The 27,055-nt window shown below is 52.2% G+C and overlaps 1 protein-coding gene across 9 annotated transcripts in view; it reads left to right on the forward strand.

Annotated features, from left to right (window-relative positions):
* The first annotated feature begins 2,194 nt into the window (after window positions 1-2,194).
* The window catches only part of LITAF (lipopolysaccharide induced TNF factor), a 32,736-nt gene continuing 7,875 nt past the window's right edge, over window positions 2,195-27,055 (forward strand). For 2 of the 9 annotated variants that reach the window (XM_084818064.1, XM_084818068.1), the window contains exons 1-2: window positions 2,195-2,323; window positions 15,618-15,785. Coding sequence is in view for 1 of the 9 variants with exons in the window: in XM_084818061.1 (XP_084674187.1) it covers window positions 23,110-23,162 (53 nt within the window). In the remaining 8 variants the exon portion in view is untranslated. Of the gene's footprint in view, window positions 2,324-3,216; window positions 3,274-15,617; window positions 15,786-23,010; window positions 23,163-24,479; window positions 24,556-27,055 lie in introns of those variants that run through there. The other 7 variants (XM_084818063.1, XM_084818069.1, XM_084818060.1 and 4 more) reach the window with 6 other exon arrangements.

Genomic DNA, 27,055 nt, shown 5'->3' on the forward strand with positions numbered 1-27,055 from the left:
ACTTAAAGATATACGTATACGTGCGTTGTTGGAGAGGATGCAGAGATGAATGCATGTTATTTATCTCTCTGTGCACAGTTGTGTCAATGAATAACAATAGTTATCACCCCCTGCGCAACTGGGTGAGCAAATTGCGATGGAAGTGCGCAGGGACGGTTGTTTTGTCTTCTCTCATCTCCAGTGACTTTCATTTAGCTAATGTTTAGCTTTCACTTAGCGAACAATGGACTGGAAAGAGTGTGGCAAATGGAGTGATTTTGTCTGACTCTAGAACCATAAAGACGGAACTGATCCAAAGTCCATCAGCTCTCAAAGCAGTTTAGCTCTCCAGGAACAGGATGTGCAAGTCTCTCGCATTTCCTGTCCCCCTGCAAAGTTGCATCTGAACTTCGCATTTCACCCACGGGGAAAGGCTCATGTTGTCTCTGAATGGGAAGCTTGCAAAGGGCTGAGGCAAAGTTTGCATTCTAGCCTTGAGGTTGTTATGGCAGAGAAAGAGGAAGTGTGGGGGAACACCAAGCTCCCATGTGGCAAAGTGAGGTGCAAAGCTGTTCAAAACTCCTAAAGGAAGAGCATCCCGCCTGTAGCTCCGGCTCCCCGCCCCCCCAGATATGCCACGAGTAAAGTGCATGCTCAGCAAAGAGGTCCAGGTAATAATAAACATTTCTATAGCACTTTTAAGTGCTCAAAGTGCATCATGTGCATTAGCAAGTTGTGAACCTCGCAACAACCCCGTAAAGCAAGTCCATCTTATTGTACCCCATGTTGCAGATGGGAAAGGGAACTGAGGCTTACAGCAGAGGTGACACTGGAACACAGAACACCCTAATCTGCAGTTTGGCTTCTTAGCCACTAACCTGGAGCAGGCAACGCAGCGCCTGTGGGTATCAGTGCACCCTTGGACACCTTTCTTGGCACCTACTGAGGTGTCCTCCCCCTCCTCCTTTAAAACAAAACAAAACGTCTTACTGAAAATGAGGGTCTGACTTTGCCCCAGTGGGCAAGAGAATGTAACCAGATCTGACCGAAGTCTATTTCAAATGGCCTTAAAAACTGAAGAAACACGGTCAAAGTAAGAAATTCCCCGTTCTCTCAAAAAGAAGAAGAAGGTATGTGTGCAAACTAAGGCCTAAAAGGCCCCCAAATTAGAAACAATCTGTTAGCAAAAACTAGAGCTATGCAAAACAGAAACTAAAGAAAGAAGTGAAAACAATAACCTCCTCCTAGGGTTCAGTCACTTTTTGATTCACTGAGGTTCAATGGCTAGCTGGGGGGTTGCTGGGAACGGTAGGACTTTTTTTCTGTCTAAACTCGCATAGGATCGTGCCCTGACTCTCCTAAACTTTCTTGCCTTCTGATTGGCCTTTTTCTTTCTTTTCTGTCACCAGCTAGAAATTTGGTTCTGGATAGGTGAGAGACAAATTGGTTGGGCAGATACCTGCAAAAGCAGTCTTTTTTCATAGTTTTAGGCAGCTGATGTTACCTGAGGCCTCATCAGGGTACACGGGAACATCACGGAGCCACTAGCTGTGAGGCGTAACAAGCACTGCAACTTCTTCTCAAGCTGGTCCGTTGTTCCACCACTGGACCTCAGCTTTGTCAGTGTGACTGTCCGCATCTCAGACTCCAGGCAGCAAAAACTTCCCCCCTCACGGAAGGCCAGGCCTCCTGATCAGCCCACGCTTCACTCCTATTCCAGTCCATGGCTCCCTTATACGCCTCTGTTCCAGTCATCTGAACCCCGAAAGGGACCTGAGTAACACTCACCAGCAGCTGAGATTGCTTCAAAGCAAAGCGAGGGTCTCCAGAGGCTGCCACCTGCATTTCCCAAGAATGCCCCTGCCACACGTGGGGCCCGGAGGCATTCTTGGGAAGTGGCGGGTAAGCGGCTGCAGCCCGATGCTCCCCTCTGCAGCGCACCCATTCTGTGGTGGTGCCCAGGGCAGTCCCCCAGATGGCCAAATGTGCCCAGGAGCCCCGAAGGGCCGCTGTCCCGGCGTGACGCTATGCCAGCTCGCGCGAGGACCCACCCTCAGACGTCCCGAGCGAGTGGGCGCGGGCGGAATGCGAGGCCGAAAGCGGAAGCCAAAGGCAGGCGCCGCGACCGGAGGGAAATCCCGCCCCGCCCCGCCTCGGAATATCAGCCGGGGCGGAGCGCGGCCAAGACACACCCGCGGCTTCTCCCCACCCCAGCAGATGTCCCGCGGGGAAGCCCCCGCCCCGCGGCGCTGGGGGCGGCCGAAGGGGGAGGCGTTCCTGGGGAGGCCCCTGGCGGAGAGGCGGCGTTCACGCGTGAAGCGGCTAGTGAACAGACGAACAAACGGTGAGTCGCTGGTCCGTCGACTTCGGGGGAAATAAGGACACCCACGCGGGCAGCAGCCGCTGAGGACCCACGCCGGACCTCCGGTCGCTCGGGAAGGCTGTCGAGCACTGGGTTACTCTTATTCATCGGATTTTATTTTACTAGTATTTAACCGAGTAGCCGTAAACAGACTCCCGCGTGGCATCATCTCCCCTTTCCTCCTCCTCAACCCGCCTTTCCGGGATTTTTTGGCACACCGTTAAGCACGTCTGGACAGGAAAGAAGTCCTCCAACTCCCAGCATTCCCCAGCCAGCCATGTTTTCCCGGCCGGGGAATGCTGGGAGCTGTAGGGCTTTTTCTGTCTATAAACACGCAGAGGATTGCACCCTTCGTCCCCACATCCTGCTGACACGCAGCCTACCCGCGCGACCCTACGCTGGCCTAGCCAGAGGTGAGCCCCGTTGAGCTCAGCGGGCCGTACTCCCAGCTAAGCGTGCGTGTAGATGGGCCCGCAGCCCTTGAGGGGGCCCCTTCGCCCCCCACTTAGGCCACGGCCCCGTCTCCTCCCGCCCTAGGCCCGTCTCGTCTCCCGGTGGCCGCACCGGCGTGACTGATTGATTCGCCCCGCCCCCCCAGAAAGGTGGCCGTCGAGGCGTCCGGATCGCAAGCTCCTCGGGGCAGGAGCTGCCGTTGGGAGGCGCGCGGCGGCGGGCACGCACGCGGCGCCGCCCTCAAGCCAAGGACGGGGCGCGCCGCCTTTCCCCAGCCTGGCTGCCCTGCAGGCGGGTTAGACGACAAGCCCCATCCTCCCCGGGCAGCGGGGCCGCCGAGCCGCGCCGCCCCCGCCGGGTCCCCTCCCCTCGAAGGGGGCGGGCGGCGACCGGCAGGGGGCGGACTCGGCTCCAGCAGCGGCGGACTTTCCGCAGCGAAGCCGCGGCGACCGAGGCGCCGAGAAGCCCCAGCGCGGCAGGTGAGCTCGGCTGCGAGAGGGCGGGGGGGTCTCCTGCCTGAGTGGTCGCAGCAACAGCAGAGCCCCCGCCCCTAGACTGGGCTCCAGGATCCAGATCTCCTTCCCGCGTGCCCCCGTCTCTTCTCCTCCTCGATCAGCCGCTCATTCCCATGCGTGTTTACTCGCGAGGAAGCCGGTGCTCAAACATGGTTGACTAAGGAGGGGGGGAGCGCCTTCGGAGTTACCTCCGAGTGAACACGCCTAGGCAGGCGCCGCGCGAAGCGCGCTCAGGGGACCCCATCCTACGCATGTTCACGGCAGAAGGAAGTCCCACAGCTCCCCGCACCGGGAGTCAAGGCCTGCCGGGCTCCAGGGACTGGCTTCCGAGTCCACGTGCGTAGGATCGGGCGCTGCCTAGGCTCCCTGCGCCTAAGCTGCCCCCCGCCTGGTCTGGCCCGGCGTGCGTGATTTGGCCTTCAGTTCTTAAACTTTGGGCATGCGCGGCTGGGAGGAGAGGACGAAAACTGGATCGGGTGGGTGCAGATGTAGTCGGATGCGGGGCGGACCCACTGAAAGCGATGGGGCCGAAGTCAGTAGCGGTCATTCTAACTCACTCGGCCCCACGGCGCTCCGTCGTGGGAGGTCAGCGCTGAGCGCGCCTGAGCCTGGATGCAGCGCGCGCGGATGCGGGGGCCGCCGGGCGTGGGCTGAAGGGGCTCTGCGGGGCCCCCTCTGGGGAAGAGCGCAGAGAACCTCCCGGCGTTGAGGCAGCGGGGCGGAAGGGCCGGGCCGCGAGCCTCAACCCCGCCGGCCCCGGCCCCCATGCTGGGGCGGCCCCCGGCCCAGCCCGAGCCTCGAGGGGGCGGCATCTCCGCAGGGCGGCTCGAGCCGCCGGTCTCGCGGGGGGCCTCGCCCCCCTCCCGGCGCGCCCCCCGCAGCTCGCCTGCCGCTTGCGCCGCCTGGCCCGCTTGGCGTCTGGCGCGGGGGGGGCGCGCAGGCAGCCCCCGGCCGCAGCCCGCTCTGCGGGGAGTCGAGGGGCCGCCGCCCCGGCGCGGCCTCATGCTGGGGGATCGCGGCGGGGGAGGCGGGCTCCGCGCTCCCTCCGGGCCGGCCGGGTAGGCCCGGCAGCCCTGAGCCGAGGGCTGGATCGGGGCCTGCGGGCGAGGAGCGGCCTCCGCTTGTGCGCAGGGGCGGCTCGCCGCGCGGTGCCGCGGACCGCCTGCCGCGCAGCGGGCGCTCCGCCCCTGAGCGGTGGCCCCTTCCCGGGAAGGGAGGAGCGCCGGCAGCGGCCTTGCGCCGAGCCGGGCCGGGGCCCGCCCAGCCCAGCGAGGTCGGCGCTGGCCGGCGGCGGCGGCTCTCCAGGCGTGCGGGCAGGGATTGTGTTCCCGGCCCTGCGTGGAGGTGCTGCCGGGGATTGAGCCGGCACCTTCCGCCGGCCACGCGGGGCCCGCCCCAGCCAGAGCCCTCCCCGCCGGCCGCGCCGCCCCGCGGGGCCCGTGGCTCGCGTCCCGAGGCCGGCTCAAGCCGCGGCGGGTGGCGAGTGGCGCCCGGGCTCGAGCGAGCCCCGCTCCCGCGCGCGCTGTGCTGCTGCTGCTGCTGCGGTCGAGGCGCCTGCCCGCGCCGCGGTGCTGCTGAGCCAGGCCGGCGAGGCCGCCCCGCCGAGCGAGAAATCGAGGCCGGCGGAGCCGCCGCCTCGGGGAAGCCGAGTCCTGCGGCGTGCCCGGCCCAGCCCGCCCCGAGGGCGGCCCACCCCCGGGAACAGGAGCCCGAGCGCGAGGGGCCGCACGGCAGCGGGGTTCCCCTCTCTCGGGCCTGGGCCCGCCCCTCCGAGCGCGTGAAAAGGGCGCGGCGGGGGGCGCTTCTGCTTCCAGGGGCTGTTGGCCGTCCCTGGGTCGCGAGCTCAGGGACGGGATGAGGCTTCGAGGCAGAAGGGAAGTGGATGGCGGTGGTGAGGAAGCTGCAGCAGAATTCATGGCTTGGGGAAGTTTCGGAGATCATCTCGATTGGAGGGAGGGCTGTCTAAAAATGAATCGGTTGGTAGCAGACGGTGGGCAAACAGTTACGTTATTTTTAAGAATTTAAGAAAAGAAGAAAAAAAACCTTTAATATCCTTGTTGCACAAACAAAACAACAGTATGCAAATCTTGCACTGCAAAGCATTGAACTGTGGTGAAAGGGAGAGCTGGTACAAAGTTTAGCTGTGGCATTGCTATAAAGTTTAACATTTAAACATTGACTTGATTCTTATTTATTTTCAATTTATTGATAAATTTATGAGGTTCCTTTTAAAACTTGAAAACAATATAAAAACATAAGACATCACAAACAGACATGTAAAATTTTGGGTAGATTTTTCCAGTACAGTGAGTTTGGGCTAATCATTGCTCAAAAATGTTTTAAAAAAACAATCACACACAACCAATCTAGTTAAGATGCATAGAATACAGAAGCACAGGACCTTCAAGCTGTAATATTTCCTCATAGTTGGTCAGCAAGATCTTATGATCTGGGGCGGTGAAGGAGGTATCTTGGATCTGAGATGTACGCTGGACACGTTCACTTTGTGGCAGATTAGGTGAATCTTTCATATTTGGATCATCCTACCCCTGCTGCTCAATTAGGAAATTCTATAATCACATGCCTCGAAGAGAATTCCGAAATTAAAAATGAGAATCCAGCACCTAATACCACCCAGTATAGCCTTCTGGTGCTATGGTCCATGGGGTCACAAAGAGTCGGACAGGACTGAACGACTGAACAACAAAAATAGCCTTCTGACCCAGGAGTAATAAAAATGTCTCATCTCTGCAGTTTGCGAGATGAGAGACAATTGTACCTGGCCATTAGAAATGGATCATTTCTAATCTAATCTTCCATTGTTTAGAAGGGAATCCAGATCAGGAGGTGTCAATGTTAAATTTAGGGTTACGGCTTTCACTTAGCAGGGTACCATAAAACAGTAAAGCCAAATGGGCCATCAGATAAGTGACCAAGAAGCCTCACTGACTTTTTTTGTGTCAAAACTATACCTGTAACATGTCAAAGAAAGCTAAAATGTTTGGATAAGTATGTGCATTAATCTCAATAAAGAGTCTTCAAAATTCAAGGATCTTATTTAGACATATAAAGATTTAAAGCAGAGAGGTTATCTTTGGAATTCTTGGATTAGAAATATAGACAGTAGTAAAAATAGTTTGGGTATATTTTATAGCATCCAAAAAGTATATAAAGGAGACTCAGAATACACAACAGTGGAAGCTATCCTTTAGGATTGCTTCCCTTAATGTGCTGGCTGTAGAATCCACCTGGTAAGCTTGATATTATCACTGGGAACTAGCAAATGTACTTGGCTCTGCTTAGAAGCCTTGCTTAAGAATGATGTTAGATGCTTCATGTGTTTGAATTTATGCATCCATAAGCTCCTGTATTTAGTACTGTTATGCTGATGTTGTTCAGTCATTCAGTCGTGTCCAACTCTTCGTGACCCCATGGACCACAGCACGCCAGTCCTCCCTGTCCTGTGCTCTCTCCCGGAGTGTCCTCAAGTTCATATTCATTGCATCGGTGATGCTATCTAGCCATCTCACCCTCTGCCGTCCCCTTCTCCTTTTGCGAAGCTTCGATCTTTCCCAGCATCAGGGTCTTTTCCAGGGAGTTTTCTCTTCACATTAGGTGGCCAAAATATTTGAGCTTCAGCTTCAGTATCTGTCTTTCCAATGAGCACTCAGGGTTGATTTCCTTTAGGATGGACTGATTGGACCTCCTTGCAGTCCAGGGGACTCGTAAGAGTCTTCTCCAGCACCATAGTTCAAAAGCATCAATTCTCCTGCACTCAGCCCTCCTTATAGTCCAGCTCTCACAGCCATACGCTGCTACTGGGAAAACCATAGCTTTGATTATACGAACCTTTGTTGGCAAGGTGATGTCTCTGCTTCTGACTATGCTGTCTAGGTTTGCCATAGCTTTCCTCCCAAGGAGCAAGCATCTTTTAATTTCATGGCTACAGTCATCGTCTGCAGTGATCTTGGAGCCCAAGAAAATAACATCTGTCACTGCTTCCATTTCTTCCCCTTCTATATGCCAGGAAGTGATGGGGCCAGAGGCCATGATCTTAGTTTTTTTAATGTTGAGTTTCAAACCAGCTTTTGCACTCTCCACTTTCACCCTCAACAAGAGGCTCTTTAGATCCCCTTCGCTTTCTGCCATTAGGGTGGTATCATCTGCGTATCTGAGGTTGTTGATAATTCTCCCGGCAGTCTTAATTCCGACCTGTGATTCATCCAACCCGGCGTTTCTCATGATGTACTCTGCATATAAATTAAATAAGCAGGGCGACAATATATAGCCTTGTTGTACTCCATGGGGTTTTCTTGGCAAGAATACTGGACCACATTTTGTCAGAACTCTCCGCCGTGACCTGTCCGTCTTGGGTGGCCCTGCACGGCATAGCTTATGGCTTCACTGAGTTACGCAAGCCCCTTCGCCACAACAAGGCAGTGATCCATGAAGGGGTTATGCTAACACTTTGGAGTAAAAAGACAAATCTTGTCTGAGAGAGTGTTTCTTAAGAAATAGAATTCTGTATCACTCATATCAAGAGTGAAGTACTGAGCTTACTCTTAGATGCTATCTTGTTTTTTGGAGAAATCTGACTGTATGCACAATAGACAGGAAATCAATGGTTGCCAATGATAGACAATAGAGTCTGAGGGAATCTCTGAACCAGGGCAGAGGCCACAACATGGTATTGCTTGCACCAGGAGTGGGCAACCTGGTTGCCCTCTAGATGTTTTGGGCCACAACTCCCATTAGCCCTAGCCAGCACAGCCAATGGTCATGGCTGATGGGAGTTTTAGTCCAAAACACCTGGAGAGCACCGAGTTATCTACCTCTAGCCTACACTGATTAGCAGCAGGCAGCAGCGCTCCCTGGAGATGTCGGGGATCGAACTTGGGACCTTTTGCATGCAAAGCAGTGGCTCTGCCACGGAGCCATGCATGGCCCACAAAAGGAATTTTAGCAAAGCAGTCCTATGCGTGTGTGCTCAGAAGTCAGACTCACCGAGTTCCTCCCCATATTGTATTGTTTGTTTATTAACCAACTAGATTTATATCTAGTTTATCTTTATATTCGCATTATTGAGAGGCCAAGATTATTATTGCATAAAATATTTCTGGTTTTGCATGACCACTAATAATTTTCATCCATTCGTAAATGGCCCCAATCTTTTAAACTGGGGATGGGCAATTTTGGTGGGTCTGGGGCCCAATTTCCCTCCCCCTCCTGTGAGCAATGTCATCACTGTTGCTGTGCTGCTGATTCTAAAATCCCCCCTGCGATTTTCCTTTAAAGCGAGGCATGCTAGGAGCATGCATCTGGTTGGGTGGTAAAACTGTGCTGCCCGCACACTTGTTTTAAATGAGAACATTGGCTTTTTTGACACTGCTGTGGTGGCAGCAAATTCCGTGGGGGGGGGGAGGTGGCGGGACCCACAAAAAGTAGCTGGGTGTTGTGTGTTGCCCACCCCTGTTTTAAACGTGTAAAAACACTTGTGGATTAGAGTGATCGCTGCCCAGAACCACTGTTTAGAAATCAAACATCCTGCTCTGGTAACCTTTCTCCTTCATTTCAAATGTGTGGACCCAGGTTGGAGATGCTCATGGAAAGGCGCTCTGCATATGCGCCATGGCATCACATTGCTTTCTTTAAGTTGGGAAAGGATGGTACTAAGTTGGAGGAGAGGAAGTATTCCAGCAGATCGACAGAAACGTGCAGGAGCCCCCCCTTCTGCTTGCATCTGTCTTACGTGGTCCACATCCTGAATATGTGAGCTCTTTGCCACCTGGGTAATAGATGCTGATGGAATGAGAAAGGCGTAGTGAGTAAAAGGCTGGCACTGTGCCCAGTTCTGCCTTGAGTGGATCCAGTGTTATCTGAGAGCCAGGGGCTGTTCTCTTGCTTGTGCCAGTTCCAACTCCTGCGGTTGTTGAAAGGACGACAACATTGCTGCGTTCATGGCCCTCTGAAGGCTCTTTTTGTGTCTTCAGTGACTGGAATGCTAACACTGCATTAAAAAAAAGTGCTCCCCTCACCTGTCCATCCCACCTTGCTAAGCAGTTAAGCTTCCTCAAAAGTGCTGTTGTAAAGAGAGTGCACATGCAAAGGGCATTCACCGATGGGGAGCAGATATGTCAAGAGTCTCAACTGGGCATCGGAGACCGCGGGTCATATGCATGGATGCAGCCATGGTTGCTTTGTGGCCACAGCTCCGGGTCGCCTTCCATCCTGGGCTCAATGTACCTTTTGAACCTCTTGCCTGCGGTTTGTGCCTCATGTCCAAGTTGTGCAGTTGATTTCTCTTCTGCATCCGCATGAGGGCCAGTGTAGGGTTTGTGCTTGCAGTGCAGACTGGTTTAAATGTGTGTAGCAATGCACCAAGCCTCTTGGCCTTTTTCCCTCAAATCTGTAAAATGGAAATCTGCTGCAGAAGGTTGTAGGGAGACTGGATGAGCAGCTCCTGGTAAATAAGGAACAAACCTGAGTGGAAATGTGATGGGTAAAATTACTATTTCTGAAATTATATTCTCCACATTCAGTGGTAACTGTCATTCCCAGGGGCTTACCATAAAAAAAAACTAAAATACAAAATATCAACAATAATGCTACAATGATCCAAAACAGTAACAGTAAAACAGATACACAGTGCAGAAAATACTCCAAACATAATTGGTATTACATTATGAGTAGGACGGAATTGATTTTATATATTTATATGGCTGCCCCTTGACAAATATTCTCTGAGTGGCTTGCAGATCAAGACTAGCAAAACAAAATAAAATACAGTAATTAAAAACAAACTATACAAATGCAATGTAATAATACAGTTTTATGCTGTGTACTGATAGAGGCAGCATAAAACAATCACATTTTAAAAATCTCATTCAAATGGAGAGAGCCCAAGGAGGGTTTAAAAGGCCTGGAGGAATAAATACAGATCTTCAACTGATGCTGGAAAAATGTGTAATGAAAACGCCAGGTCAACCTCTCTGGGGAGGCTGTTCCTTAGATGGGTGCCACCCCTGGGAAGGCCCTCTCCTTAGTAGCCACCCTCCTCACCTCGTTGTTGAGGAAGCTTGGAGCAGGGCCTTGAAAGAGGATCTTAAGGTTCAGGGAGGTGTATATGGGAGAAGAGGATCTTTTGGGTAAGCTGGGAGGCTTCCAGATGGGGTTCCTAGACCTACCAACTAAGAGGCATTGTGCACCAATACCATCTTTTCCTCCTTAACAGCTTTTTTTTTCTGGTAAGAGAAAAGATGGAGGAAGTGGTGGGAAAACTCAGGAGGGTAGAAATGGAAGACATTAACATCTGGACCCTGCTCACGTTCTGTAAATGAAGCAGAATGATAGTACAGTAAAAACCTCATCTGGTTCCCGAGCCATTAACTGATATAGTACGATTAAATGTCCCACTTAATAATTTTGTGGTGATATTTTGAACCAACAGAGGATTCCGTAACAGGCTGAATGGAGAAAAGCTCCTCTCCTGGTACCAGACCTTGAAGTTGTGCAGTGAATGCAGACTGTTCTTCGCCCAATGCACAGCGTAGTTTGTGGAACTTCCTGCCACAAGGTGAAGTGATCGTGTAAGGGTGCAGGCCTGTGCATGTTTAGACAGCAAATAAGTCCTGCAACTCCCAGCATTCCCCAGCCAGCATGTAGGACTTCTTTGCTGTCTAAGCATGCATAGGATTGTGGACGAAGGGAGCAATCCTATGGGGATAAGCGGCCACCTCCGAACTTGGAGACGACCGCCTGTCCAATGCGTGGCGGGAAGATCGCAGAGGGGATTGTCTCCTCCGCACTCCAGCTGCCCTACATTTGTGGCTAGATGCCCAATTTTGGCTGTCCAGCCGCGGGACGTCAGAATGCGGGGTGCGGAGGCCGGACATCGCATGGACAGTGTAGTCCCGGCACTTCCCCATGCCTGCCCCATCCCTGGGAATGCCCCTTTTTGCCCTGCTCCGTGCTGCTCTTATGAGCGTGGCGCACGGGGACGACCCGCACTGCCTACGAGGCGGCAGGGGAGGGGTGCGGAGGGGGCTCTCGGGGGACCGACGTCGGAGTGCAGGCTCCGGGGTCCCTTCCTGAAAATCGCCTAATGCTGCGGCTGTCTAGCCGCTGTCTCATGGCCACAGGATCGCGCTCCAAATGGCTTATTTGGCTCCTTTAAATGGGGTTAGGGAAATTCATGCAGTGGTGATGGGAAGGCAGGATGGAGAGATGTCAGTAGCTATTAGGCGCGATAACAAAGCCGAACGTTCATCTTCAGAAGATGTTTGTTTTTGAATTGCAGTTGTTATGGTAGGGCAACAGCGGGGGAACTTCTCTGCTTGACCCTAGAAGGAAGCAGGGGCTGGACTAGATGGTGGTCTGATCCTTTCCCTCGCCTCCCCCCAACCTGCTTTTCGTGACAACTTGCCTGATGAAGAGATCTGTAGATCTCAGAGGCTTGCATATGCACATTTTGGGGTGATCTTTTGGTTGGCCTAATAAAGGTATTACACTAATATGGATTTTGGAACGTTGCATACGGCCAACAGGCTACTTCTGGGGGGAGGGGAGTCCTTCAGGGTGATTCTTGCTTGTACTGTAAACACACACGCTGCGTGCTGAAAGCATTTAAGAAAAGCTCAAGTAAGAGATCCTCGTACTGATTTAAACACTCCCTGAAACACGGGATGTTAGCGCCAGGAGCCCGCTGTCTCGCATCCGGAAGTAAGTCCTGCATTGCTGGGAGACTGAACTTTTCCACTCCCATACCTCCTTAATGGCAGCCATGCAGACGGCGGCAAAGCCTTCTCTTTGTTTGAGGAGCTGGTTAATCATCAGTCTCTTTATCTCCCAAGCATCCTGCAAGTTGCTGTGCAGGTGGGGCTTACCTTTGCAGAAGCCGCCATATGATGGAGTACAGATAGGAATAGGGTTATATCAAAGAGTCTCCCGTTAATTCCCATGGAATGATTATTGTTGCATACAGGTGGTTATTCTTGTTCTGGGGCAATCGCATAGCTGTGCTTAAAAATAATGCCCAAACAGCAATAGAATGCCTTAGTTGGGATAGTGAGTACCCTGTGGTGAAACATGGCCAGCCCAAGACATTTTGCTGCCTCAGGTGAAGGACGAGATCTCTCCCCCACCCCCTTCCGGGCCACATTCTATATATAGAAGGAAACCAGACTGGCAGTTGAATTTTCCTTCCATGCTGGTGATGGTATGCTGCCTCCACTGTACCTGTGTGCAGCAGGCTAGTTTACCAGCTGACTGTGAGATTATGGGAGTTGTAGTCCCAACACAACAGGAGGGCACCAAGTTGGGGAGGGCTGCTTTTAAGGGTGCAGGACAGGCCGTGAGGGGCACACCGCTCTGCCCAGCAGAGGGGAATGGCTGGGGGACTGCCACTGCTGCTGCCGCCTGAGGGCAGCTGTCTCACTGTGCCTAATGGGAGGGCCGGCCCTTGGTCATGTGAACCTAAGACATTCCGTGTGCAGAGGCTGGGCCTGTCTTTGCTGCGCTGCTGGTGATGTTGTTTTTATCAAAGGTGGCAAATCCCAGGCAGCTTCCTTCCACACCTCCTCCCAGCTAAACCCAGTGGGGTGATCCAGGGAGGTCTTTGAATCCTCTGTTGGAGACTCCGCGTGACAGCGTCTTGCTCCCAAAGGTGCATGCTTCGAGACCCAGGTAGCTGAAGGGCTACCAGCTTCCCCATGTGTCGGCCTGAATGTTGAGATCATCCTTTGAGGCCTTTCTCTGATTATTTAGGTCCATTCCGATCAGGTTTCAGGCCTGGTTATGGGACGGAAACAGCCTTGGTCACCCTGGTTGGTGACTTATGCCGGGATATGGGTGGGAGGGGTGTGCAACGCTGTTGGTTCTTCTGGATCTCTCAGCGGCTTTCAGTACCATTGACCATGGTATCCTTTGGTACTGTTTATCTGGCTTGGGCTTGGGAGGCATGGTTTTAAAGTGGTTCCGGTCCTTCCTGGAGGAGCGGCCTTAGAAGGTGGTACTGGGAGACCTCTGTTCCACCCTGTGGCCGTTAGCCTGTGGGGTGCCGCAAGGTTCCATCTTCTCCCCCAGGCTTTTTAACATCTACACGAAACTGCTGGGGGAAGTCAGCAGGAGGTTTGGGCTGAACTGTCATTGGTATGCGGATGATACTCAGCTCCACCTGTCGTTTCCATCTGCACATCCCAGGGAGGCTGTGGAACCCTTGAACCCGTGTCTGGAGGCTGTTTTGGGATGGATGAGGGTGAACAAGCCGAAACTTAATCCAAGACAAGATGGAGGGACTGTGGGTTGGGAAATGAACTACTTCGGACGGAGGTTTACAGCTGGCCTTAGATGGGGCTGCACTCCCCCGAAAGACCAAGTGCGCAGCCTGGGAGTCCTCCTGGGCTCTGAGCTAGCTGGGGACGCCAGGTGGCTGCAGTGTCCTGGAGTGCTTTTTGCCAGCTTAGGCTGGTCCGCCAGCTGCAGCCCTGTCTGGAAAGGGTGGACTTTGCTTCAGTTATCCATGCACTAGTGATGTCCAGGCTGGACTACAGTAGTGCGCTGTACATGGGGCTGCCTTGGAGATGGTTCAGAAACTTCAGCTGGTGCAAAATGCGGCTGCCCAAGTATTGGTGGGGGTGAGGTGATTCAATCACATAATGCCTATACTGTGCCAGCTGCACTGGTTACCGGTACGTTTCCGAGCCCGACTTAAAGTGCTGGTTTTAACCTTTAAAGTCTTAAATGGTTTGGGACCAAGTTACTTGAAGGACTGCCTACACCCATATCAGCCTGCCTGCACTTTAAGGTCAGCAAGAGAGGCCCTTCTCATTTGCCCACCCGTGAGAGCGGTCGGGTGGGTGAATCACATGTGGTTGCTGTTGTTGCTGTTGTTCTTGCTGCCGGTTTTATTGTTGGCTTTTGTTGTTTTTATTGCTAATTTATAGTGTTTCTGTTTTATCGCTTTTAATATTTTATCTTCATGTATTTTATTGCTGTAAGCCGCTTGGGAGGGCTTCTGCCCTGAAAGGCGCCCAGGAAATGTGTAAATAAATAAAATACATTTTCTGGGTGCCCCCACATCTTAGGGGAAAAGTGGTTGTTGACCTGTGTCAGGGCCTTCTCAGTGGTGACACTTTGTCTGTGGAACACTCTTCAGAGAAACTTGCTTGGTGTGGAATCTTGTATCCTTCTTTTTCTTTTCAAATTGCCCTTTAGGGCGCCATCCTATGCAGGTTTAGACAGAAGAAAGTCTACAACTCCCAGCTTTCCCCAGCCAGCCATACCGAAGCCAAAGCTCTCTCAGGTGTGGACAGGAAGTCAGGGAAGGGCTGTAGCTCAGAGGGAGATCATCGTCGTCGTCGTTGTCCGTTGTTATTTTTATTATTATTATTATTAATTTCATTTCTGTACCGCCCAAATTCAAAGCTGTCCAGGTGGTTCACAGCAATTAAAACATAGTCTAAAAAAGTTTAACGAACAAAATTTTAAACTATTAAAACAGCTAAAAACAATTTTAATAACCCTGCTTTGCATGCAGAGGGTCCCAAGTTCAATCCCTGACATTTCCAGGTAGGGCTGGGAATGCTGGCTGGGGGATGCTGGGAGTTGTAGGACTTGTCTTCTGTCTAACCCTCCATAAGGTTGTGCCCATAATATATTCTTTTAGATCTGCTGCTGTTTTGTTTTGCTGTTCTGCTCACCTGTAAGTTTTTTGTATCTTTGTTGTTTGCTATAAACAATGAGCTGGAAGCGGCCTGGAATCTGTTTTGGAATGGGAGGGCAGGATATCCGAACGCCCTGCTTTGTGCTGGCAGGTGGCGGTGGCTCCAGGGTCGCGTGTTCCCCCCTGCCCAGAGCTGAGCAGCCCTCGCGCCTGTGCCACAGGTGTAGCGGCCAGGGCCTCTCCCCGCCCCCAGCATGCAGTATAGGCTCACTCCCGTAGACAACTTGTGCAGGTATGAATGCTGCAGGCCAATTGCTTGGCAAAGCTTGACTTTGCATTTCAGCACGGTGAAGGAGCCTGTTGGAAGCGGACAGCTTCTGTAACTGGGTCAGAGGCTGACTGGCAATAATGGTTCTACCTGGAGATGTCAGGGGTTGAACTTGGGCCCTTCTGCGTGCAACGTAGGTGATCTCCCTCAGAGCTGCAGCCCTTCCCTGGCTTCCTGTCCACACCTGAGGGAGCGTCTGCTCTTGGGCGGTATAGAAATGTAATAAACGAATAAGTCTCGTCTTTGGACTCGGTGAGGCGGACTCCTGAGTGCACGGGCGTAGGACTGCTTCGCTGAGATTCCCTTTTTGAATGTTTCCAGTTCCTGGAGGGACTCCTGACTCTGACTGCAACGGGATTTCCAGCCTCCTCCTCAGATCTTCTTCGTTACTAATTTGGCTGGAGAGACGATTCCTGTACTGCGTCCTGTAAATTGCTTCTAAGTCCGATTTCCTGCAGGGATCTCGAGAGGCAAGCGGAAGCAGAAAAGGTAATGTCTGAGCATCTTCCCTGCAGGGGAGCGGTGTTCTGTGGACCAGGGCTGGGTTTGCTTGCCAGATGACTGGCACGCTCAAGGGTACCTGTGCTGGCTAATTCTCACCCTGGCTTTTTGGCTGGGCCAGACTGTGTCTGGCTGGGCAGCCACTGATCTAGTTGGGAACCTGGAAATAGTTTTGCATGGCTCTGGATGCCCTGAACAGAAATATTTCTCCTCGGAAAACACAAAGAACCGGAGCTGGCTAGAGCCTTGGGCGCACCATCCACCCTACAGGCGTGCTCAGGCCTAGAGGCCCGTGGGTGCTGGGGGTTACATGCCACAGGGGTGGGCAGAAAGTAGATCTCCAGATGTTTTGGGCTCCATCTCCCAGCATCCCTGACCATTGGCCATGCTGGCAGGGACATCTGGGAGTCGAAGCCCCAAACATCTGGAAAACTACTTTCTGCCCGCCCTGATCCAGAGAGCCGCCAGCCAAATGGTGGGAATGCCTGCAGAAACATGGCCCTGGAGCACCTCGGCGGTAGAGCCCCCGCTTTGCATGCGGAAGGTGCCCGGCAGCATCTGGGAAAACTCCTCCCTGAAACTCTGGGGAGCCGCTGTTGCCAGTCAGCGTAAGCAGTACTGGGCTAGATGGGCCAAGGGTCTCCATCAGTATGAGGCAGCTCCCCTTGTTCCTCTGGATTGGGGCTAGGGGAAAGAAAGCCCTTCTTCATGTCCTGTCCTGTCATTTATTATATTTCCATACCACCGCATAGCTGGAGCTCTCTGGGTGGTTCACAGAAATTAAAAACCATTAAAATACATTATATAAAGTATAAGACCATTCACAGATTGCACATACAACACATATCTAAAACCATTTGAAACCATCATCCAGAGACCACCCAGGACCTGATCAAAAGACTCATTATATGCTGCCAAATGCCTGAGAGAAGAAGGCAGTTTTAACCTGGTGCCAAAAAGATGACGGTGTTGGCCCCAGGTGGGCCTCGTCAGGGAGATCACTCCATAAATCTGGGGCCACCACTGAGAAGGCCCCCTCCCTTGTTGCTGCCCTCCAAGCTTCCCCTCTTCACACGGTACATGACGGGACAGGCATTCCCTTCCACCGCTTTCAAAGGGGATTAGAGAAATTCATGGACAGGACGGGAGGCAGGACGCAAGACTAGCTGGGCCTTCAGCCTGGTCCAGCAGGGGTCTTCCGATGTTCTTAGTCAAGATAGCTCAATGGAACCTCCATGGTTCGAGGAAGTCGTACCTCCAAATATCAGATACTGTGGTTTCCTGCTCAACAGCTGGCTGGCTGCTGTGTGAGCAGAATGCTGGACTGGATGGACTCTTGGTCTGATCCAGCAGGGCTCTTCTGATGTTCTTATATGCTGGAGACAAAGAACAGGGGTGAGCAATGGCCTTCCAGCCTGCTGGTAGGCTTTTCAGAGGCATCTGGTTGGCCACTGTGGGAAAGGGGGGGTTCAGTGGGAGAGCCCCTGCTTTGCCTGCAGAAGGCCGCAGGTTTGATCCCTGGCTTCTCCAGGTAGAGCTAGGAGAGCCGTGGCTGCCAGTCAGTGTTGACAGCACTGGGCTAGATGGACCCAGGATCTGACTCAGCACAAGGCAGCCTCTGATCCTCCCATTTTGGGGCAAGGGCTGCGGTCGAGTGCATCAGGGGACATGTGCCAGCGGAGGGCGGGCTGCCGTCCAAAGCGTGCAGGGAACCCCAGTGCTGACATGTCTCTCTGACATGCTTGTCTGTCCCTGTCCCCCACGCAGACAATGGCACTCACACACAGATACACGCCAGAGGCTCCCTGTCTCTGCCGCGAAGGAAGGGCCTTATCCTGACCAGGGGCCAGGTGCTGGCTGCTGCTGCCCCCTCTGTGCCCAGACCCACCCCCTGACCCCTTGCTTCCCAGCTAGTTGAAAAGGGCCTCTTTCAAAGCCTGGGAGAGCCCTGGTGCAGTGGCTGCTGATGTCACAAAAGCACTCATGGCTCCTTAAATCTCTCAGGCTTTTAACAGACATTAGGACCGCTCAGGCCACTGTGGACATTTTAATCAGGTGCATGCTGTGGTCTGTTTTAACCTGTTTTTTGCTCCTTTGCTGTGGTTGTTTACAATTACCGGGGGGGGGTGTGTGTGTGTGTCACCCAATACCAGAGGCGGCATGCCTGTGTGCACCAGTTTCTGGGGAACAAGGGTGGGAGGGTGCTGTTGCACTCCTGTCCTGCTTGTGGGTTTTGTGTGGGCAGCTGGCCAGCCAGTCTGTGAACAGAATGCTGGACTAGATGGATGCTGGGTCTGATCCAGCAGGGCTTTTCTGATGTTCTTATAATTATATGTTTTTGTGGGGGGTGTCCCATGCTAGGAGTTGTATTCCAACACATCTGGAGGGCACCAGGTTGGCGAAGGCTGCTGTAAGCCTTCCTGAGAGCAATTTCGGTGCTGACGGTGTGCGGTACAGACCTAAGGAGTCAGTCCATCTTCAATGCAGTTCCTAGGGGGGACGTGTCTGGGCAAAACACTGCAGGCTTCCCACACAGTCTGCCATGTGCCCTTCCCTTCTGGCTGTGGAGCTGTAGCTCTCCTTCCCAGCACAAGCTGGAAGCTGGAACTTGGCAGTAAGGTAGCCTGTAAAGGAAACGGTTGCTGTGAGAGACGCTGCTGCCAACCACGCGGGGGGGGGGGGGTGGAGGCCGGCTGTGGGGCGCACTGGGAGGGGTGGCTCCGCTGTACATTTCCGTGCAGAAAGAAGCTCTCTGGGCAGTGTCACGCCTGCTTTGTGCAACTGGAGCGTTGCAAAAGAGCAGGTGTGCGAGAGCGCCGCAGTGCCGCATGATGTCCCGGGCCTGCCGTGTCCTCGATCCAAGGGTAACTTGGGCCTTCCGAGGGATCGTGCATCTTCCTCCTCTGCTTCTGTGTTTCTCCGCTTCCCCTGCGGTAGCCTGGCTGTCCTGACAGCCCTTCCAATTGTAATAGTAATAATAAGCCTTGACAGAATGTGTTTCTGTTAATTCTGGAATGTTTTGTGAAGATTATTGGTAACCCTCTGACAACAACAGTCCTGCAGGGTGGGCCAGTGCTAATCCTCCATGTTGCAGCTGAGGCTGAGAGAGAACAGCTTACGAACACTCACAGAGTAAGTTCGTGGTGGAGATTGTGACATCTGAACTGGGGCTTTCAGGTTCCCAGCTTGGCCTCTTTTGCTGCGAAAGAGTCAACAGCTGGTGAATTCAGAACATGTGGAAGCCTCTTCCTCCCCCACCCGGCCAATCTCAGCACAGTTGCTGTCCCTTGGACTGCGGAGTCCAGCAACTTGGGATGCAAGTAGAGTCGATGGCGTTGGCCTGGTCTCTGAAGTGCCTTCCCCAACGCAAGACAGTGCCCAGTTCCCTCTGTCCCCAGCCTGCTGGTCTTATTTAGTTCTAGTACATTTTCAGCAGGCATTGCATACAGGCATTTTCAGGCATATCCTTGCATTCATGAGAACTAGGAGCTTGTGTGTGCATATGTACAGTCAGGGCCAGAAATATTGGAAGAAGTTTCAATAGAAACTTCTTGAAGGAAGAAACTTATTGAAGGAAGAAGGAATAACTGTTTTGGCAGTTGGCCTCCATACACCACCACATTGAAGTTGAAAGGAAACACACCCAGATGGGAGCGAAGTCAGGACTTTCAGCTGTAATTCAAGGGGTTTGACAAAGGTGGGGCACTAACCATTCAGGAAGGACAGCCAGTGGCATGCACACACACCCATTGTTGGTGGCCCATAAGTAATGGAACGAATGGCTGACAAGCAGCTGCATGGCCAGTGTGGCCTGTTTCCTGGGTACCCCATGACCAACCAAGCAGATAAAAGGCCTGGAGGTGGTTCTGAGTGTTACATGTGCATTTGGTAGCTGTTCCCTGGAACCCCCAACATGAGGTCCAAAGAGGTGTCCGTGCGAGTGAAGGAGGCCATCATTAGGCTGAGGAAACAAAATAAACCCATCGGAGAGATAGCAAGAACAGTGGGAGTGGCCAACACAACAGTTTGGAACATCCTGGAAAAGAAGGAATTAACTGGCAAGCTCAGCAACAGCAAAAGGCCTGGAAAACCACGGAAGACAACTAAAGTGGATGACCGCAGAATTCTGCTCATGGTGAAGAGGAACCCTTTCACAACATCTAGCCAGGTCAAGAACGCTCTTGCAGAGGTGGGCATGTCGCTATCAACATCTACAGCCAAGAGACGGCTTTATGAATGTAAATATAGAGGCTTCACAACAAGGTGCAAACCACTGGCAACGCTCAAGAAGAGACAGGCCAGATTAGCCTTTGCCAGCAAACACTTAAAAAAGCCTGCCCAGTTCTGGAATAAGATTCTTTGGACTGATAAAGCCAAGATTAACATGTACCAGAATGATGGGAAGTATGGAGAAGGAAAGGCACAGCTCATGATCCAAAGCATACCACATCATCTGTCAAACATGGTGGAGGCAGTGTTATGGCATGGGCATGTATGGCTGCCAATGGAACCGGGTCACTGGTGTTTATTGATGACCTGACTGCTGATAAAAGCAGCAGGATGAATTCTGAGGTGTATAGGGCTATACATTCTGCTCAGATTCAGCCGAATGCTGCCAACTGATAGGACGCCACTTCATATTGCAGATGGGTAACGACCCAAAACATACAGCAAAAGCTACCCAAGAGTTTCTGAAGGCAAAGAAGTGGGATGTTCTTCAATGGCCAAGTCAGTCCCCTGATCTCAACCCAATAGAGCATGCTTTTTGCTGACTGAAGACAAGACTGAGGGCAGAAAGACCCACAAACAAGCAGCAGCTGAAGGCAGCTGCAGTAAAGGCCTGGCAAAGCATCTCGAGGGAGGAAACTCAGCATTTGGTCATGTCCATGGGTTCCAGACTTCAGGCAGTCATTGACTGCAAAGGATTTTCATCCAGGTATTGAAGGCAATCCTTCAGTTTGAAATGATGTTGGTTTGTTCCATTACTTATGGGCCACCAACAATGGGTGAATTTGTATGCCACAGGCTGTCCTTCCTGAATGGTTAGTGCCCCACTTTTGTCCAACCCCTTGAATTACAGCTGAAGGTCCTGACTTCGCTCCCATCTGGGTGTGTTTCCTTTCAACTTCGATGTGGTGGTGTATGGAGGCCAACTGCCAAAACAGTTATCCTTGTTCCGATATTTCTGGCCCTGACTGTGTATTTCTTTCTTTACTTAGAGAGCCGAAATCTTCTATTTTTGTCCCGTGTGGTAGGTTTTTTTGGTTTTTCTTAAGCCTTTATGCCTGCTGGTGCTTTTCGCCTTTGCGCTCTCTCTGATAATTTCCCATGATGTGCTGGTCTTTTTCTTGTGCTGGATTTTATTGGTTTGTGGTGCTTCTGCATCATGGTGGTTTTCACATTTGGAGCGGCACAGTGGCGAGAGAATTGGTCAATGCGGCGTTTGAGAAGTGTCAGGAATCCGTCGGTTACAGATGCTGGATCCTCGTGGCATTGCCACCTCCGCTGCCCACCCTGCCTGCAGGCTCTGGCCGTGCAGCGCATTGCCTGTGAAGCTTCCACCCTGGGCCATTCGTAGCTGTGCGTGTGATGAGAGTTGCGACGGGGCCTCTGCTGCCCGGGCAGTGTGTCAGGCTTGGGATTCTGCTGGTGGCGTGGCTCAGGTACTCCAGCCGTGGCCTGGGAGGCTCCTGAGCCGGGGTGGCCTCCCTTCCCGAGCTGCAGCCTGGTGTCCGCGGAGTGCTGTTCAGGCACAGAAAGTCTGGTGAAGCTGCCTTGGACTCGGTGCAGGCTGGTGGCGCTGACGTCAGTGGGGCAGTGAATCCGCTCTGGGTCCCTGCCAGAACCCATCTGCGCTGTAAAGGAGCTCTCCAAGGTGCTCCTTCGAGTTTGGGCAAGTTCTGGCTTAGACCCGGAGCAGATTCGTCGCCCCACTGATGTCGCACCACCAGCCTGCATGGCTTGGACTGCGCACAGCCCAGTCGTGTTTGGACCAGCCTGAGTCAGCAGCCCTGAGCTTGTGTGGGTTCAGGTTTGTGGCTACCTCTGTGACGCTGGGAGTGCACTCTGCTTTTGCTTTTTCTGCTTTTGCTCAGGGGGCGACTCCTCTCTGGCCATTGCTTGCCATGTTCCTGAGTGCAGGAGGCTGCTCCGTTCAGCGTCAGGCCCTGGGGCCACCCAGCCCGGTACTGTCAGCACTGATGGGCAGCGGTGGTGCTCCAGGGAGTCAGCTGGGCATTTTTCCAGCCCTAGCGGGAGATGCTGCCAGGGAGTGAAGCGGGGCCTTCACTCCCTGGCCCCTGCATGCGAGGCAGGGGCTGTGGGGTGGATCTTGTGGCCTGTTCTGACACATAGCTGCTTGTCCTGGAGCATACGCACTGCACCGTCCGGAGAGTCAGTGGAGAGTTCTTCTGAACAGTATGAAGAGGCATTTGCGCCTCTTTCGTGCTGCAGTTCTGAGCACACTTACTTGGAAGAAAGCTTCCCCCTCCTCCTCCCCCAGATCACTTTGCGTGGCTTTTCTAAGCACAGTGTGGTTGACAGACAGGCTGTGGAGTTGCAGCGCAAGCTGAAAGAGGCTCTTGGGGCAAGCACTGGAGGCCTTTTAAGGGCTCGATTGCAGCATCGGTCGCTTCAGCGATACTGGGATGCCTCGAGGACAGACTTGCTTGGCCTGATCCTTTTTCCCAGGCTGGTCTCCATCTTTGCTTGAACCCCTGAAAAGAATGAGGAACCCAGCTGGAGACTGATGTATTAATCCAGCTGCTAAAAATCTCAGTCCCTGCGTGTTTTGAGAACAGGGATCTTCATAAATGGAAGAGGCGAGACCCAGATATGTACAGCGATCGCTGGAGGAAAGGGCTGCAGAAGGAGCTAGTGGCGCCTGGAGAGGGAAAATCTGGGTGGTTTTCTTCTAGAGCACCTTTCCCCAACCTGGTGCCCTACAGATATGTTGGACTACAACTCCCATAATCCCCAGCCAACATGGCCACTGTAGCCCAACACCTCTGGAGGCCACCCAGTTGGGGAAAGCTGCTCTAGAAACTGTCGTTGAAACCAGCCTGCCCGGTTTTCTTTGTCTCCTGATGAAAAGCCTTGTGCCTGAAAACCTGGGATTAATATTTTTATAGTTTGGATGAAGGGATCTGTTTCGCTCTTGTTTCTGCTCCATGACCCTGTCTTGCGGTGTGGTACCTGGTCTGCACGGGCCTCTTCTCGTCTGCTGCAGTCATTGAGCTGCAAACAGGCAGGTACGTGAACTGGCCGGGCTTCCGTTTTTGGGTCTCCGCCCACCCCTCTGAGCAGGGCCGGCATGAGACTCAGCTCTGCAGAAAAATGTACGGCTGCTCCTGAAACCGACAGCTGGTGGGTGAGCAGCTAGAAACTACTGAAATACTCCTTGAGCTCCCTAACCACAAGCTGCACAGTAGCCATCCCCAGGGGGGCGGCCGTGTTGGTCTGTTGCAGCAGAGACAACAAAGAGTTTTGTGGCACTTTAAAGACTGACCTGTTGATTCTGGGAGAGGCTTCTGTGGACCCCTCCCCTCCATCGGGTGCAGGAGATGTCCACCCCAAATGGGCAGATCCAGATCCACAGGCGGCGGGGGGGGCTGTGAACTGTGTCGCCAGGGGGAATTGTATGGCCATAAGCACAGGAGAGGTGCAAAAATGTTATGCCTGCCCTCCACCCCACAGCCACCCCGCCCGTCTCTGCCCCATTGCAACGCCAGGGCTGGGAGGGAACCCTCTTCCTCTTCTTGTAAAGTCAGGACACCGTCTGCAAGCAGCAGTGGAAGCCCCGCGTATTAAACCTGGTTGTTGATGCTGATGATGGTGTATTTCTGATTGTTTAGCTTTTTACAAGTTTAGCTACACCTTTCTGATTTCTCCCTCCACCCCCACAACCTGCCCCCCTCCCAGCTCTGTGTTTTGCCAGCTATATGTTATGTGTTTTCATGTAATGCAACCTGCATGTTACAATTTGCTTCTTGTGGGAAAGAGAAAGGAGGTGTGGGGGGGGGCATGGGGCTGCAGGACAGGGAGAAAAGGGGGAAGGTGAAGAGACTGAGGAGAGCTCCTCTTGAAATCCACAGGCTGCTGGATGAACTGGGAAGTTTCCATCCCATTGTTTGGGAGCGTTTCCCACCCACCTCTGTGGATTTATGTTGTTCTCAGCCTCCCCTGCACTCTGACTTCGGGATATTTTGCAGAGTTTCCTGCGATTTGTGTGTGGGGGACAGGGGCGGCGGCGGCGGGGGTGTGTGGAATGGGAGGGCTTTGTTGTTGTTCAGTCGTTCAGTCGTGTCCAGTTGTGTCCGACTCTTCGTGACCCCAGGGACCATAGCACGCCAGGCCTTCCTGTCCTGTGCTCCCTCCCGGAGTGTGCTCAAGTCCATATTCATTGCATCGGTGATGCTCTCTAGCCATCTCATCCTCGGCCGTCCCCTTCTCCTTTTGCCCTCAGTCCCAAACTAACTTGTTTTTTTGCAGCCTGATTGCATGAAGTGGTTGGGACTGAAACTTTTGCAGGATTGTTTGCTGGCTTGTTTTCTCACGCTTTGGGGAAAAGAGGGCTGAAAGTTACTGGAAGAGATCTGCAGTGCGTTGCATTAATTAGTGGGAGCATTACGTAAGAAGTGCAGAGTAGTCAGCACAAGATCTGTGACAGAGATCTGTGGCAGGCAGAGGGCAGGTTGGGATCTACTGACAGCTGGTGGTTTGCGATAGACGGTTTCTGACATCCAGTCGTTTAATAAAAGCAAGTAAAACACATTGTTGACTTTACGCTAATTACTTGTCTCTCAGCCATAGTGTTCCTCACCCCTTACATATGGATAGTGACTAGTTGCATTTGACCGGGTGTCTGTACGTTTGTGCTGGCCAGTTTTAGCGTTGGAGTCCCTGATATGCGGGCCTTCAGCAAAATGTTGCTGAGTGGTTCAGGGTCCCAACTAGCAGTATCCATTCCTGCTCCTGCCTTGATTTCCAGGGTCCCTAGGGTTCCAGTCAACCTCCCTCACCCACTGCATGCTCAGTTCTTTTTGGGTGGCTTTGGGTCTCCCCTTAGGGTTTTTTCTAAAGGTGCTTCTGCCAGCCTTGGGGCTCCTCTGAGCCAGTTGTCATCTCTCCATTTTGTGTCGGTGGTGCCGTCTTGGCTGCAGAAAGATCCACACTCAGAATGAGTTCACTGTGTGTGTGTGTGTGTGTGTGTGTGTGTGAGAGAGAGAGAGAGAGAGAGAGAGAGAGAGAGAGAATCTATATTGATTTATTTGAAGCATTTTTATCCCGCTGCTCAGCCAAAAGGTTTACATGCAGTCAAGAAAACAAGACAGTCCCTGCCTTGCAGGCTTTTACAGTCTAAAAAGACACAATACCCAAGGAAAAAGGGGAGGGGAGGGAAGGGGACAAAACGGAGTCGCCTTTCACCAGGGCTGGTGGGATGACTGTGGGGATGATGTGTAGTGGCCTCAGATATAGATTTGTAGTTGCATATGCAAGTTTCCCAGCGTGTGACTTGAGGTGTAGGGAGGTGCCTAGTTTCACTGAAATTCTTGTGTTTTTTTTCAGTTGCTTAAAGATAAAATTGTTCACAGAAGCCAAGTGTTTTGGTCCACGTATTATCGCAGGCTCAATGAGGAAGTTTTTTTTTATGTACAGTCAGCCATAGCCTCCATTGAGGTAGCATTTCCGGGGCCCACATCTCTGCTTTGTCTGTTGGCATGAATGCTCATGGCTCCATACAGATATTGGTGTGGTGAACCACGCAAAGTGGACGGGGAGAAAATGCACGTGTACTTGGAATAATACAGTTTAATAAAATTAATGACTGCATGTGTGCTGATGGGGAAATAACAGTTTGCTTATAGTGGAAACTCCATAGAGATATGCTAATATGTACATAAGTGCATTATATAGCAGGCACATAAGGGTGTAATGGAAGTTAATACTCCATTAAAAGGCTACTGGGGGGGTGAGGTGGGGGAAGTATTTCTGAAAAGATAACAGAGAGGGCAACTGAATCCTGAGCAAATAAACGCAGAAGCTCTGGCAAGAGACATACGTCTCCATTAGTACTGCGTACTTTGCTTCCAGCCACCCTTCCTATTTGTTGAAAGCGTTTGGGCAAACAAAAGCTGCATGGCTCTTGGAAACTTGAAAGCCAGAAGAGGTGAGCTTCAATATCTAAGGAATGCCCATAGTGCAAGAACTACATTTCATTCCCCCTCCTGGAGACCGCTGCAATGGTTGCCCAGTTAAAGAAAACCTAAGGGTGCAATCCTATGCATGTTTAGGCAGGACAAGGTCCTACAGCATGCTGGCTGGGACATGCTGACAGCTGTAGGACTTTATTCTGCTGAAACATGCATAGGATTGCACCCTTCGTTGGTTAATCAGTTACATTCGCATGTGAGTAAATCTGATGTGCGCTCTCTCTCAGCTCCTTTCTAAATTGCCCCTCCACCCACCGGGCACTGGAGGCATTATATGAAATTCAGATAAAAACAGAATAAAACGAATACATCATAACAATAAAATAAAAACAGAAGCCCAGAGCATTGCAATCAGACATTCAAAACCATTAACACCCTGGTGGAACAATCTAGATCTTCACTGCCCATCTACAGCATAATTAAAAGGGGGCTTGCCTGACTTCCGTTGGGAGGGAGTTCCAGAACTGGGGGGCTGCTACAGAAAAGCCCCTGTCTCCAGTTCCCACTGACCGGATCTCCCTAGGTGGTGGGACATAAAACAGGACCTCCAGTGACTATCACAAATTACCAGCAGGTTCATATGGGAGGAGACACATTGTCGGATACTGGCCTCAAACTGTTGGCTGTGCTAGCTGGGGATAGTGGGACTTGTAGTCCAGTCCACCCCCTCCGCAGGGCACCAGGCTGATCTAGATGATGACCTCTTCTCTCTCCCCTCACCCCCACAGGGGATGTCTTGCTGCACATCGCCTTGCCAGTTATGGTGCGCTGTCCTCCAGGCCCCCTGTATGTGGGGTTACTTCTTGAAAGCACGGTTGGGGGAGCTTTGCATAAAGCTGACCGATAGCTGGTTTTACTCTGACTTTATGTGCTGGGATGTTTTCATGCTTTGCTGCTGATGTTCATCTTGGTTTTGTTATGTGCTGTTTTTATTCATTGTTTTTAATTAGTAATTTTATTGTGAAATTTCAACACAACATAACAAAAAAGAGGATAGAGAAAAATATTAATTGCTTTATTGTTTATATTTTTTGTTTTTAGTGTATT

This window comes from Heloderma suspectum, chromosome 12 (genome assembly GCF_057233095.1).
Source record: "Heloderma suspectum isolate Gila_16-S chromosome 12, 16-S_ref, whole genome shotgun sequence".
NCBI lineage: Eukaryota > Metazoa > Chordata > Lepidosauria > Squamata > Helodermatidae > Heloderma > Heloderma suspectum.